The 13,213-nt window shown below is 50.9% G+C and overlaps 3 protein-coding genes across 3 annotated transcripts; 1 reads left to right on the forward strand and 2 right to left on the reverse strand.

Moving 5' to 3' along the window:
- Positions 1–292: 292 nt before the first annotated feature.
- On the reverse strand, positions 293–1,926 carry COL26b_007170 (uncharacterized protein; the record flags this gene model as incomplete). The annotated part of the gene is made up of 3 exons (XM_053179972.1): positions 293–934; positions 982–1,685; positions 1,746–1,926. 3 exons carry the CDS (start codon positions 1,924–1,926, stop codon positions 293–295), a joined length of 1,527 nt encoding a protein of 508 aa, XP_053036034.1.
- Positions 1,927–3,824: 1,898 nt separating this feature from the next.
- Positions 3,825–4,236, forward strand: COL26b_007171 (uncharacterized protein; the record flags this gene model as incomplete). Its single annotated transcript, XM_053179973.1, has 2 exons — positions 3,825–4,113; positions 4,217–4,236. 2 exons carry the CDS (start codon positions 3,825–3,827, stop codon positions 4,234–4,236), a joined length of 309 nt encoding a protein of 102 aa, XP_053036035.1.
- Positions 4,237–8,736: 4,500 nt separating this feature from the next.
- On the reverse strand, positions 8,737–9,576 carry COL26b_007172 (uncharacterized protein; the record flags this gene model as incomplete). The annotated part of the gene is made up of 3 exons (XM_053179974.1): positions 8,737–8,772; positions 8,875–9,416; positions 9,483–9,576. The coding sequence occupies 3 exons, from the start codon at positions 9,574–9,576 to the stop codon at positions 8,737–8,739; spliced, it is 672 nt and encodes a 223-aa protein (XP_053036036.1).
- Positions 9,577–13,213: the final 3,637 nt, after the last annotated feature.

Raw genomic sequence — 13,213 nt, forward strand, 5'->3', positions numbered from 1 at the left:
CAGCCTGCAATTCGGATACATAAGGTAGTATCACTTGTTGAGTTCCCTTCATATAAAGCGTCAATAGCATATGTCCTGCCGCCTTGTCGATCAAATAAAACGCGAGAACATGCCTCCGCCGAGAACCACATTTAACAAAATTTGGAAAACACCAAAAGACTAGGAAAATAGCTTGATACAAAAGCTTGTATTTGTAAACGTCTCGCGGAATCATTGCTAGTCAGTCCCTCCCATAGAGAAACTGTCTTAACATGGGGTCGCCATATTCTTGCTCAAGGGTGCCTCAAGGAGTTTACAGGTTGTACCTGAACGCCTTGTCCTGCACGTCTGTCAAGTCCGAATCAACAGCGACGCCCATCTGCACCGCCTGTTCGCCTCCATCATGTCCGCCAACCATGTACTCATAACGGCCCTCACCCGCAAGTCTATCTCTCTTGGCATTCTCCTTCTTGATCGCGAACCCGTACACCGCATACGTCACGATTAACGCGACCCAGCTGGCGATACTGAGGATACAGCCCTTGGTGTACCTTGGCGCGTCGGACTCGGTCCACGCCTGCGGGGAGACGATGCATCCGATGCAGTACACGATGAAGAAGCCCGCACTAACCACGCTCTTCTTGGTGTTGCCCTTGACGTTCGACGCCATCATAGCCGCCGATGAGCTGAGGAGCGAGCTGCAGCAGGCGGCGAGCCAAGTGCTCGCCACGATGCCCCATTCGTAGCCTTTCGCCGGAAGCGCGAGCAGCATCGTAGAACCTAGCAAAGGGACCAGACACAGACCCATCGAGGTGTAGACTCGGGTGCCGGGAAAGAACCTTGGCACAAGAGCGGCCACCCAGATCGTGACGAAGCTGATGGCACCGCCAGGGAGGCCAACCAGCATGGTCTGGAAGGGCGAGTATCCAAATCCGTTGACGACAAGCGATGAGAACTAGACAAGTCAGCCCCAAGTCTTCCTGCAGATTTCACAAAGCGTACCTTCAAGATCGGCGTCGTCAACGTGATGCAAAGCGCCATCATAAAATACATCCACACCATCGGTTGCTTCAGCGCCTCCGTCATCTGTTTCGAATTAAACTCCGCCCGATCCCTCGTCCCACGATCCACCGCCAACCGCAACGTCGCCACCTTCCTCTCCCTCTCATTCAAAAACCACGCTGTCGTCGTATCCCTCGGCATCATCACGCAAAACACCACACCACACGCCGCCGTCAGCCCTCCACTAAGCAAAAACATCGCCCGCCACTTCTCAATAACCATCTCCTTCGCGCCGCCGATGCCGTACATCATCAGCGCGCCGAGGATCTGGCTCACGCCCGACATGGACACCCACGTCGCCACGCGGATCGGGTGCTCGCGGCGGCGGTACCAGTTGGACGTGATGATGATGAAGGCCGGGGAGACGGCGCCCTCCGCGAACCCGAGGAAGAAGCGCGCGGCGGCGAGGGTGTGGAAGTCGCGGGTTGCGCCGAGCGTCATTTCGACGCCGCCCCAGATGATGATTGTTACCCCGACGAATAGGGTGATGGGCAGCCGGGACATGAGGTAGGCGGCGGGGTACTCGGAGCAGAGCTGGCCGAAGTAGAAGAGGGAAATGACCCAGGAGAAATCTTGCCCTGTGAGGCGGAGGTCTTTGCGGAGGCCGAAGACAGAGGCGTAGTTGATGGATTGTTTGTCGAGGTCTGGTTTGAGTTGGGGTTAGCACATTTGATGCAGCAGGTGGTTGAAGATAGGGTTTGTACATTGGAAGAAATAGACGAAAGCCATGAGAGGCATCAGAACTCTATCGAGTTTGCGCACGAGAGCGCGTTCTTCCTCGGGGCTGATTTGCTTAAACGCAACGTGCTCTTCATCTTGTTTCTTCGTCATCTCGAGCTCCTCGGCCGTTGCGGCGAGCTGTGCATCGTCCAACTTGGCTGTCATAATTTGTTGGAGTTGAAGGTTTCAAGTTGTGTCGTTCTAAAACGTTGGTGGATTTGGATGGATACTCGGAACTTCAGGGTGCGCGGCTTCGGGAACTTATTAGCGACGTCCTCACCAACGAAACCTGGGAGATGTGACGACCAAAGCTTTGACGTTGAAAGAGCTGGACCTGTTATATACCTAATGGAGTTGTCGAGCGGGCCATAGACAAAACGGCAACTTGGTATGCTCAGAGACCCCTAAACCCCGGATCTGTACAACGCGCGGGGTTGCCCCAGGTCTCTCCGCACATCCGGGGAAGTAGCCGCGCCCACGGAACTAGCCAAGAGTTGCCATGAGTCTCAGTTGCTTGCTCATTCTGGGGTAAATGAGTAGGACGGTCTCAGAAGTGCGTCGCTTGCTGAAGCCGAAGCTAATCCCTGGCATGTGGTTGTTTTCGGTGATAACATCCGAGGGGGCAAGAGGTAAGCCAACAAGCCATGACTATTGGGAACAGAATGGTACCCCATAATTCATATTCTGTCTTCTGCAGAAATGAGAAAGAAAAATGGTAAAGAGCAACTCTCATTCATACTAACTGTTCAACGACTTGTTACAACCTTTGGTCTTGGCGAACGTCCTTTGGTGCGGGTTTGACTGGCCTTTCTCAAGTCCGCACGAATTTCGCAGTTCGTTGAAACACATTATGGACTCCTTGTGGAAGGTGAGAGCGTTTCAATGGATGAAATTTCACATCATAAATGTTTTGCGGTGTAGCTCGGAAGAAATGTGCGGGAAATCTCTATTAACAACATCAAATTAAAATCAGGTCGAAAGTGTCCTCATCTGCTCTCAATGTAGCAGAGACCGGAAAAACAACAGACCGTACCGCCAGATTATTTGGCGATTAGATTGCGTGTGGGATAAGAAGACCAACTGCCGCCACGGCCAATAGGGACCCCTGGTGAGTCGCCAGCCTCATTTCGTGTCAGACGTAAGATCAGGCTGCAAGCCAAGATAACCCCTCTCGCAAAACGTAGACTATCACAGAACATCTTCTTTCTCCCGTTCTCAACGCGTTTATCCGTCGAATCCACCGCGAAAGGCTTTCTACCGTGACGAGCTTGTGATTCATCATGGCTACGCCACCACGAGGTCTCAGACGTGAGGATTTCCAGATCGCAATCTTCTGCGCCGTCGGCTGCGAGTATGATGCCGTCACCTATGTCTTTGATGAGATTTGGGAAGGGGCTGAAGTCCAGCTTGGAAATGCGCCCGGGGACTTCAACAAGTACAAGGTCGGCCGAATCGCAAACCGAAACACTGTTCTGCTTCTTCTTGCTGGTATGGGGAAAGTCAATGCAGCAAGCGCAGCGGCGAGCCTCCGGTCGAGCTTCACTGAGATTAAGTTGGCTGTATTGGCTGGTATCTGTGGAGGAGTACCAGGAGTCGGAACCGACCAAGAGCTCATGCTTGGGGATGTGGTAATAAGTAAATGCATCGTGCAGTACGACCTGGGACGACGGTATGCGGACAGGTTCGCCATGAAAGACACCATCGAAGACAGTCTAGGAAGGCCCCACGAGAGTGTTCGATCACTCACAGTCATCTTCGACACAAATACTGAACGCGAGACTTTGCAGCAACGAACGAGCGAAATACTACAAAGTATCCAGCAGAGGGCGAGAAACGAAACGGAAATAGAAACATATCAGCGTCCTCCCATGACGGATGACTATTTATTCGAGCCAGATTATCTCCACAGGCACTATGATTCTCAACATTGTGAATGCAGTGATCTTGGAGCGTGCGAGGCAGCACGGCAGGCTTCATGCGACGAACTTCGGTGCGATTTCTCGCGTCTCGTATCGAGAGGTCGCCTTAAAAAGCGGAAATTTCAGGATATGGAATGCGACACCATGACGGCGCATGAACTTCGCGTTCTAGTTGGCCGTTTAGGGTCTGGCGATACGGTAATGAAGTCCGGCCTGGATCGCGACCGCATTGCTGAAGAGCACGACCTCATTGCTTTTGAGATGGAGGGAGCTGGCATATGGGATCAATTCCCGTGCATAGTTGTCAAGGCTGTGTGTGACTACGCAGACAGCCATAAGAACAAGAAATACCAGGCTTTCGCCGCGGCGAGAGCCGCCTCCGCAACCAAGGCAATTTTGGGAACCTTCCCATGCACAGAAATCTCAACTCAGTGTAAGTTTTTTTTATTTCAAGGATGTGGCACTTCCTGACTGGTTTTAGTTCAAGCTGAGCATGCTGAAAATTCGGACGGTTTACGACAACCTAGATTAACTAGGCCGATCATTCAACCGGTGACGACATATGCCCGAGAACATGACGATAATGACAGAAGATTGCTCCATTTGTTTGCTGTAGACCATGAAGCACACAAGAATTTCAACACCAAGAGAGTCCTTGGAACTTGCGAGTGGTTTCTCGGGGACAAAAGATATCGCCAATGGCTTGAGAGTACCACCTCAAACATCATTTGGGTGTCCGCCGGGCCTGGTTGTGGGAAATCTGTGCTGACGCGAGCGCTGATTGACGATGGAAAACTTTCGACAGGCTCTGTAGCCACCACGGTCTGCTACTTCTTTTTCAAAGAGGGTGACGAGCGTCGAATCAATAGCTATGACGCCTTGTCTGCTATCTTGCATCAGTTGTTCACCCAAAATGAAGCGCGGTGTCTGATTAACTATGCGAATACTGCTTTCAAAAATTACGGCGAAAAGCTGCGGAGTAGCTTTCACCAGCTTTGGAAGATCCTCGTAGATTGTGCTAGGAACACTGAAGCGGGGGAAATTGTGTGTGTGCTCGATGCTCTAGACGAGTGCAGTAAAGAAGGGCGTCACGACATTTTGCAAGCGCTCGAAACATTCTACTTCAGCGATGAGGCGCATGCCTCTTCATCAAAACTCAAGTTTCTCATCACAAGCCGGCCATATGACGACCCGGAGGTATCATTCAAAAGAATGGCGACTAATGAGTCTTATATTCGACTCGATGGCGATGAGAAGTCTGAAGAGATCCGTCACGAGATCGACCTTGTCATTGACCACAGGGTGAAAGACTTCGGAAAAGACTTCCGAAAGAGCACCGTGATGCCATTTCCGAACGACTGAAAACCATGGAGAATCGCACCTACCTTTGGCTTCATCTTACTTTCAGTCTTATTGACGAAAGAAGAAGCGCATACCATAAGCCCTCGACCGTACAGGCACTGCTTTCTAGTTTCCCTGCTTCTGTCTTTGATGCTTATGAGAAAATCCTGAGTCGCAGCCAAGATCAAGAGCAGGCAAGGAATCTTCTCAGCATTGTCCTCACTGCTACTGAGCCTATGACGCTAGACCAAGTCAACTACGCTCTGACATTACAAACGAGGAGCTATAAGACCCATGATGAAGTTGGCGATGACTTGTGGCCTCGCGAAAGCTTCCAAAGTACGGCAAGAAATCTTTGCGGCTTTTTCATCAGTCTTTGACGGGAAGGTTTTCTTCATCCATCAGACAGCCCGGGAGTTTCTGACTGCGAAACCTGATCCGTCAAATACATGGAAGGGGAGTTTTGACATGTGTTCCGCACACAGAAATAATACTCTCTCTTGTATTCGTGTCCTGTCATTACCGGATGTGGAAATGATCTTGGAGGGCGAGTTTCGTTGGAAGGAGGCACATTTCATGGCGTATGCGGCTTGCAACTGGACTGTACACTACAACTCCCAGGATTCCGCCGCCAGAGCCGAACTTTGTCAAGCTGCCCGCGACATCTGTCGCACAGCATGTGGACGAGGGCCTGCATGGGCTATACACTTCGAATCGCGGGATTTTCGTACTGATCATGAGTATGCTTCGCACTGTTCGGATTTGACGCTTGCAAGCTATTTCGGCCTACTCGACGTGGCTGAGCATATCATCAGGGAAGAAAATGTCGATGTCAACTCCGAAGGGGGTTATTTCGGCACAGCTATCAAGGCTGCAGCTGCGGGGGGTCAGCTCAGTCTCGTTCAAGCCCTGACTCAACATGATGCTGATTTTGAAACCGGAGGCGGCTGCTTTCCAACAGCTCTTGTAGCTGCTTTTGCTCAAGGACATTTAAATGTGGCGCAATACCTAATTGGCAGAGGGCACCGAATTACGCAAGAGGTTGTAGAGGCTGCTGTGAGTGAAGAAAATGACGTGCAACAAATCGCTCACCTGATAGAAAACTTCAAAGAGCATGTCACTATCACGGAGGAAGTCACCGAAGCTGCAGCTGCCAATCCCATTTGGGGGGCTGACATTTTGGCCTTTCTTTTGGATAGGTGCGGTGATCAAGTTGGAATTACACAGGAGATACTGAAAACTGCTACTGCGAATGAGGGCTGTGGTGACGAGATCATGTCTCTACTCATAGACACACGTGGGGATGCACTCGATATTACAGAGGAAACACTGAAGAGCGCAGCTGGTAATAGTGATTGTGGGGCAGAGATTATGCGCCTACTCATAGAAGAATACGGGGATGTGTTGGACATTACGTCGGCAGTTTTTCAGACGGCAGCAGGTACTATCGACGGCTTTGCGACGATGAAATTACTTATGCAGGAGGGTTGCACCAATTTTGAGATCACTCAAGAAGTGATCCTGGCTGCGGCCAAGCGCGGGTCGGAGGACATGATGAAGTTCTGTTTGGACGAATCTAGGGATATGTTCCAACTGACGCCTGAACTTATCCTAGCTGTAGCCGGAAATAGCTTTTATGGAGGGAAGATGATGACGTTGCTGTTGCAAACGTTTGGGAACAGGGTCATCATTACACAAGATGTCATCATGACTGCAGCGCAAGCATCGTATGGGGATGAAACTTTGGCAGTATTACTTAACCATCGTGGAAGCGACCTCAAGATCACGAACGAGATCGTTATAGCTGCAGCTATGAATACAGATGGAGAAGGCCCGATGGCCTATTTATTGGAGCAGCACCGTATGGAGGTTGAGATTACGCAGGAGCTTATTTCAGCTGTACAAGGAAATAGGATGCTGGGGAAAAGGATGATGGCCCTCCTCCGAGACAAGCGTGGGGATGAAGTCAAGCTGTATGAACGCGAACAGGTATGATGGCGGATATTCAATTGGACAATAATAAGATGATCTACTTGACTCATCGAGAAAAGTAACTAGACGACGGAAAATTGCAAACACCTGTACGTGTTGTGTCTGTATCACTTTGGAAGATACCACATGGCCCGGGGGGCCTTCAAGCACTGTTAGCAGGTTGAGCAATCGCTTCCACCTGTCCACGGGTTTTCTTTGCAATTGAAAGTCTTCAACCACAGGCACGTAATATTGGAAGAAAATATGGCAGCAACAAAGCATTTTCTGGCGAATCCCGCGACGCGTTTCGGTTTCTACAATATTTGACACGTCTTGGGAAGGTAGAACTTACTGTCAAGTTTGCTTGCCAGGTAATGGCTGGATATATGACGCTGAGGTCCTTAATACATGGGTCTACCCTACATGAAGATGTCTATTTTACCTTTCTCATTGTTGGTTCCCCCATGGAATCTGGTTTTCTAATGCCTCCCAATCCGTCTGCTCAACCCCTGTAAACGAGAATCCAGGTGTATGATAGATCCAGTATAAGCTGTTCTCCCCTTCCAACGGAATGCTGGCCAAGTCCGCGCCGCCGAATTCAAAGCTCTGCTGATCATCCTCACCACAGGCCTCCACCCCGCCCACATCTCTGGATCGCGACCGAGGCCTCTCCACGGCATTGAGTGAAGCTGTGGCCTGCTCCACGACCCCATAGCCGCTCTCAAATGAGAAAGGCTTTGCCAACATGTCCGCCAATGACTGCTGGGGTGTTTGCCCAGTCCCTTGCTGCACAGGTAACGCTAGGTGCACACACATTTGGTCCAGCTCAGCAAGCCGGTTCGCCGCTGCGCGGTTCCCCAGACCCACTAGGTATCTGAGGATAGATCTGGATCCGTCAATGCCTTTGAAACCTAGATTCTTTCCAGGGTTGATAGCCTCGACCAGCACAAAGATGTATCCCACTGAGAAGGTGGCATCCAGATCGTGGAAGGCGTTCTTTGCTAAAATTTCTTTCTTTCGGAGTTCCTGGAGGATGACGAGAGTCTTACTGGCTGTCTCGACACATATCTCAGCGAGTCGTATTAAAGCCGGACTGACTTCGTTTCGAGCGTCTTCGCGTTCTGGATCCCGGCTATTGCGGGCCATGTACAGCAGAATGGGTCTGACGGTATGTATGACAGCCTCGAAAAGTCAGTAAGGTAGATCGGAGATACATGTGACAAGGGTTCTTACCATGTAAACAGCTATGTACAGACTTGAACTAGTTCTTGAGGTCGTTGGCGTTGCATCCATGAAAGGACGCCCGGCGACAAGAATACCTGATGGTTTAATCTCCATGAAGTACTCCGATGGCATCGTCTTCTCGACTTCGTAGAGGGAGTGAAGAATATTCTGGACATTGTTGATAAATGTAGTCTCGTGGTCGTCCTTTTGGGAGTAGATAGCTGTCGGCTAATTAGCACTGAGGCCCCGATCCCTGCCTGGCTTTGGAGGCAAATACTTGATGTGATTTTTCCTGTCAGTCTCGCTGTCTTCACGTTGACACCCAACGCTGTTGCCGATGGAAAGCCGAGGACTTCATGCGGCGGAGCTGTGGCGATGGCGTAATCTTCAATGGACATGGGATATCCGCCAGCCGCACATAGTCTCCTGGGGCATTCTCAGTAACCAATACACTCGACTTACACATGGGACGTACCTTTCCTGCATATAGATAGACCACCAAAGCCTATTGCGGTGCACGCTATCCGACCGCCTTAAATTTGGCGTTGAATTTGCCCTGTGCATGCCATGGCTAATAGCGAGTCTCAGGGCCGTGTTAGACTGTGTAGACTAACCGTTAGTGATCGCATTCATGGAGCCCAAGAATCCATCAACTCACATGTAAATAAGCATCATCTTTTCGATCGACGATCTGAAGGTAGAGAGCGGTCAAAGCCATCACTTCAACGCCAACGATGCCATGCTTCCTCAAATCACTCAATAAAGGAGTCCGCTTGACTGCCTCTTGAAAGAACCTTGTCCCTGGAAGATCGCCATTCTCATCATCCTTGCTTTGGAGTAGCCTACCCACAGCAAATACCAAGAGAGCTTCCACGATCCAGATCTCAGTAAGTCTCACATTCGCGCTGGTCTCTTGATACAGCACGGAGAGGTTATCCGAGAACGCCCGGACATCAAATAACTGCTGCGAAATGCCGACGTTGAAGACCACAGTGTCCAACATAGCATGCGCGTCCTCTTCTGTGGGCCAAGGACCAATAGCCTCGAGTAGACCCCGGCGGTCAATGTGCGGAAGTGGAGTCACACCGGTGTTCGTCGACGGACTCGCAGTGGAGCCGGGGTTCGAGCGAGAAACAAGAAGCGTCTTGATTTCGGAGCCGAATGTCTCGGACGAGGACAGCGCTGATTCCGGAGCAATGGCTGTCGGAGTCAGTATCCGAGGGCAGACGAGCTGTGGAAAAGGATCATTGTGATGGGCCCACTTACCCCTTGCAGTTCGCACTGGTGAGGACGTAGACACGGGCAAGACCTCCACGGCGCGTATCCTCTCAAACGTGGGGGAGAACGTGGGCTGAGACATTGGAGGGCGGAGATCTTCTGGAGAAAGCAGGCTCACTGAGATGCAAGACTCGTCTTGCGGACCCCCACGCGGCACATGAGGCGTTTCCGCCGCTTCGTCTGGAGGCATATGCCACCCAGGCGATGCTGGCTGTGGTGATGCCGTTCCCGGGGCGGACTTTTCTCGGGTTTGTCGTTCATAGAAGGCGACTTTGTCTTCAAGCTCCCTGACTTGTCTAATTCATCCAAGTTTCAACTCAGCCAAGTTTCTTATCGAAGCGCCTCATATTTGGTCGGGTATGGGAGTAGGAGAAAGGGACCTACGAGACGGAATACAGCTTCCTCTTCTCCGACGCCGCAAACACACAATTCAGTCCGCGCTTGGCACAATACTTGCATGGCCGTTGCCCCGAGCACTTGACCTTCTTGTCGCGGCAAATTTGGCACGCATTGGACGTGCGAGCAGCCTCGGCTTGAGAAGCCGAACGAAAGCGTCTCGCGGCCGGGGCACTGGCGGGCGGGCTGGACGGTTTGCGGGTTCCTCGTCGGGGCGTCGGTTCCGAGTCGACGTCCATGTTTGGTAGGCTTTCTCAAGCTCCGCCGCGCCAAGGAGCGATTGCAGTTCAGATCAGTCTGGGGAAGCGGGTGTTGTGGTTTGGTTTTGTGTGAAAGGGAGACTCATCCGTGGGACTGTTGTCGATGGGACGATGTCGGAAAGTCGTGAGCGGTGGGGCGGAAGGCTTAGAGGCGCTAAAAATTGGGGCTGGTAGGGGCTACGAGCTTTGGGAAATTCCCCCTCTGGGAAGATGCGCGACGTCATGAGCCTTCGCTAGAGAGACTCACACAGCAAAGGATGCATATTTGCCATGAATCTCTAAGTTCTATTTTTTTTTGTTTTTCAAATCTGGTAACGCAAATAAGGAGCAATTGCGGACCACTCAAACTAATACTCCTACTCCGTATGCCAAATGTGGAGTGTTCATCCATCATTTCATCGTTCATTTTATCAACATCCAAGGAGTCGTCAAGCTTTGTGACTTCCGAAATAGTTGCTCGGATGCTTGTCTCGAGTCTCTCCAGGTCTATCACCTCAGTGTCGTATTCGAAATTTGTCCTGGTCATTCTGCCGACGTTCTTGATCTCTCTTCATTTTAGCCGCGATAACTCATTCCTCAAAGCAAAGCCCTCAATCATGGCCCTCTTTTGTTATTGTTCTGCTCCTTCTTCCTAAGGTGTACTGTCCTTGTTGTCTTGCTCATTTGTGTGCGGTTTCATCGGTCGATGCGCGTATCGCTTACATTCACTGTCGTTGCCTCGACTTTATCTGATGCTTATTGAGTCCATGGACATCCATCAGAATGCGCCCGTCGACATTGCGCTTCACCTCGTCCATGTCAGCAATCGCGTTGCCTTTGCATGTGCAGCACTCCACGCCGAGGCCCAGCCCCTTTTTGGCCCTCTCCAGCAAACGTCGGCGCACATTTTCGGGTCGTGGTGAAACTCGGTTGGATAGCATTCCAGTCCACGAATTGGCTTGTTCCCGGAGAACTCATGGATGGAAATCTCGTGGACCATCCAGACGAAGGACTCTCCATCGAATCTGAGCGCTTCACCGTAGATGACAAGGTCTGTGCCAGATTCCGACTTCTTGTACGAAGTACTCACAACCCTGAAGACCATTTTGGTGTTGCAGTCGCTGCTGCGTACCATGGTCCCGTTGGGGAAATAGGTCCATGCGAGATCGAAGTTGACTAGCCCTCTGGCTTTGAGTTGGTGTGATTGCTTCCTCGTCTCTCCTAGTATGTCGTTAAGCGTAGTAAGTAGGTTTTCCAGATACACCTTCAACGAGTCATCATTCGTACTTTCGCACAGCCCAACTATCTCCTCGTAGCAGAAGTACAATGAGCGGAAGGGTCAATAAAAAACAATAGGGCCATTGTCGTCAAGATGGAAGCCTTCGTTCTCCAGTATCAGTCCCAAGATCTCTATCAAGGCGGGATGCTGTATTGTAATCTTCTGACAAGTAAATGGAGCTTTTCCGTTAATCGCTGCCTTGTCTTTATCCTCGACCATTAAAACATCGACGGCGGGCTGAAATTTGCCTTGATCCCACCTCTTGCCCATTTTTATCGGAGTATGGCCGGCCAATGAATAGACGGTAGAGACATGACGATCCTCCGCATACTTGGTAGTCTTGACGATTGTATGAGCGGGATATCTCTGTGGTACGTCACTCGGAGGGTCGACATATCTATGCGTGGCCTTCGTTTCTGGAATGCTGCGGCGCCTCTCGTTCTTGGGCCTGATCTTGCGGATCAGCATCAGCGTCTTTATCGTTGCGAGTAAAACCATCTTTCCAAAAGACGACAGTGAGTTGGCGAGAAATACTCTGCGGCGCGAATACTATGCGGGTGAGCACAAATGATCCGATGGTATTTTGATGACGAGGAATGGATGGAGGGGGACGGACATCAGAAGTGGTTTTGTACGTAAGTGTAAGGTAGACAGACCTATAGAGGTTCTCACACCCTGCAAAAAGAATCAAAACTAAACCTTGAAACCTGCGGATGACCAAAGAGGTTCCTCCTGTAGGGTTAGGGCTGCAAACTGGTGTTCGTGAAATCTCGGTAGGACCAGGTAAGAGGCGGGCGATGGTCAATTGGAGACGCATTGGCATCTATTGCTATCGACTCGATCAGACTACGAGGGATAGCCATCGACATGTAGGTTGGAACACTTCCTTCAAGACAGAATTCAAATGGTGTACCGGAAACCTTTGTCCTGAACATCCGTCAAGTCGGAGTTCACGTCCACTCCAGCTTGGTCATTATTCCACGAAATATTCGCTGAATACTCAGACTGCCCTGCATCAGCCTTGGCATCTCGACTCTTGTTCTTCGCTCTCACAATGACAACGTATCCGGCAAACGACAAGATGAGACACACCATCGCCGCAGTGCTCAAAATACAACCCTTCCGGTATCGTGGCGCATCATCCTGCGTCCATGCTTGTGGGCTCACGATACAGCCCACACAGTACGGCACGAAAAATGCTGTTGACACAATGCTTTTCTTGGTATTCCCTTTGACGTTGCTTGCGATGATGCTGGCTCCAGTACTCAGCAGGGCTGAACTGCAACCACCAAGCCAAGTTGAGACGACAATGCCCCACTCAGCACCTTCGGCTGGCAGAGTCATCAGGAGAATTGCACCGAGCAAGGGCACGATGCACGACCCAATCCCAGTATATACCCTCATTCCTGGAAGCCAGCGTGGAATGAGGGCACTAGCCCACACTGTTGTGGCGTTTACTGCCCCCGCAGGCATGCCCACCAACATGGTCTGAAATTTCGAGTAGCCGAAGCCGTTAATGACCGTAGCATTGAACTAAGAAGAAACCTTTTGGTCAGTACGTGTCCTTGAATAGGCTTTGTTGGGGTGGCAAAAGGTCGTTCACACCTTGATGATTGGGGTTGTCAATGTGATGCATAGGGCAATCAAGCAGTAAATCCAAGTCATCGGCGACATGAGTGCCTCTCGAACTTGAGCTTTGTTGAATTCAGCGCGATCTCGTGTGGCTCTATCGATAGCCAGTCTCTGTGTTGCGATTTCTCGTTCGCGAGGGCTGAGAAACCACGCTGTCGTGGTGTCTCGAGGCA

The sequence above is a fragment of the Colletotrichum chrysophilum genome, assembly GCF_026319265.1.
Source record: "Colletotrichum chrysophilum strain AFK26 chromosome Unknown scaffold_57, whole genome shotgun sequence".
Classification (NCBI taxonomy): Eukaryota; Fungi; Ascomycota; class Sordariomycetes; order Glomerellales; family Glomerellaceae; genus Colletotrichum; species Colletotrichum chrysophilum.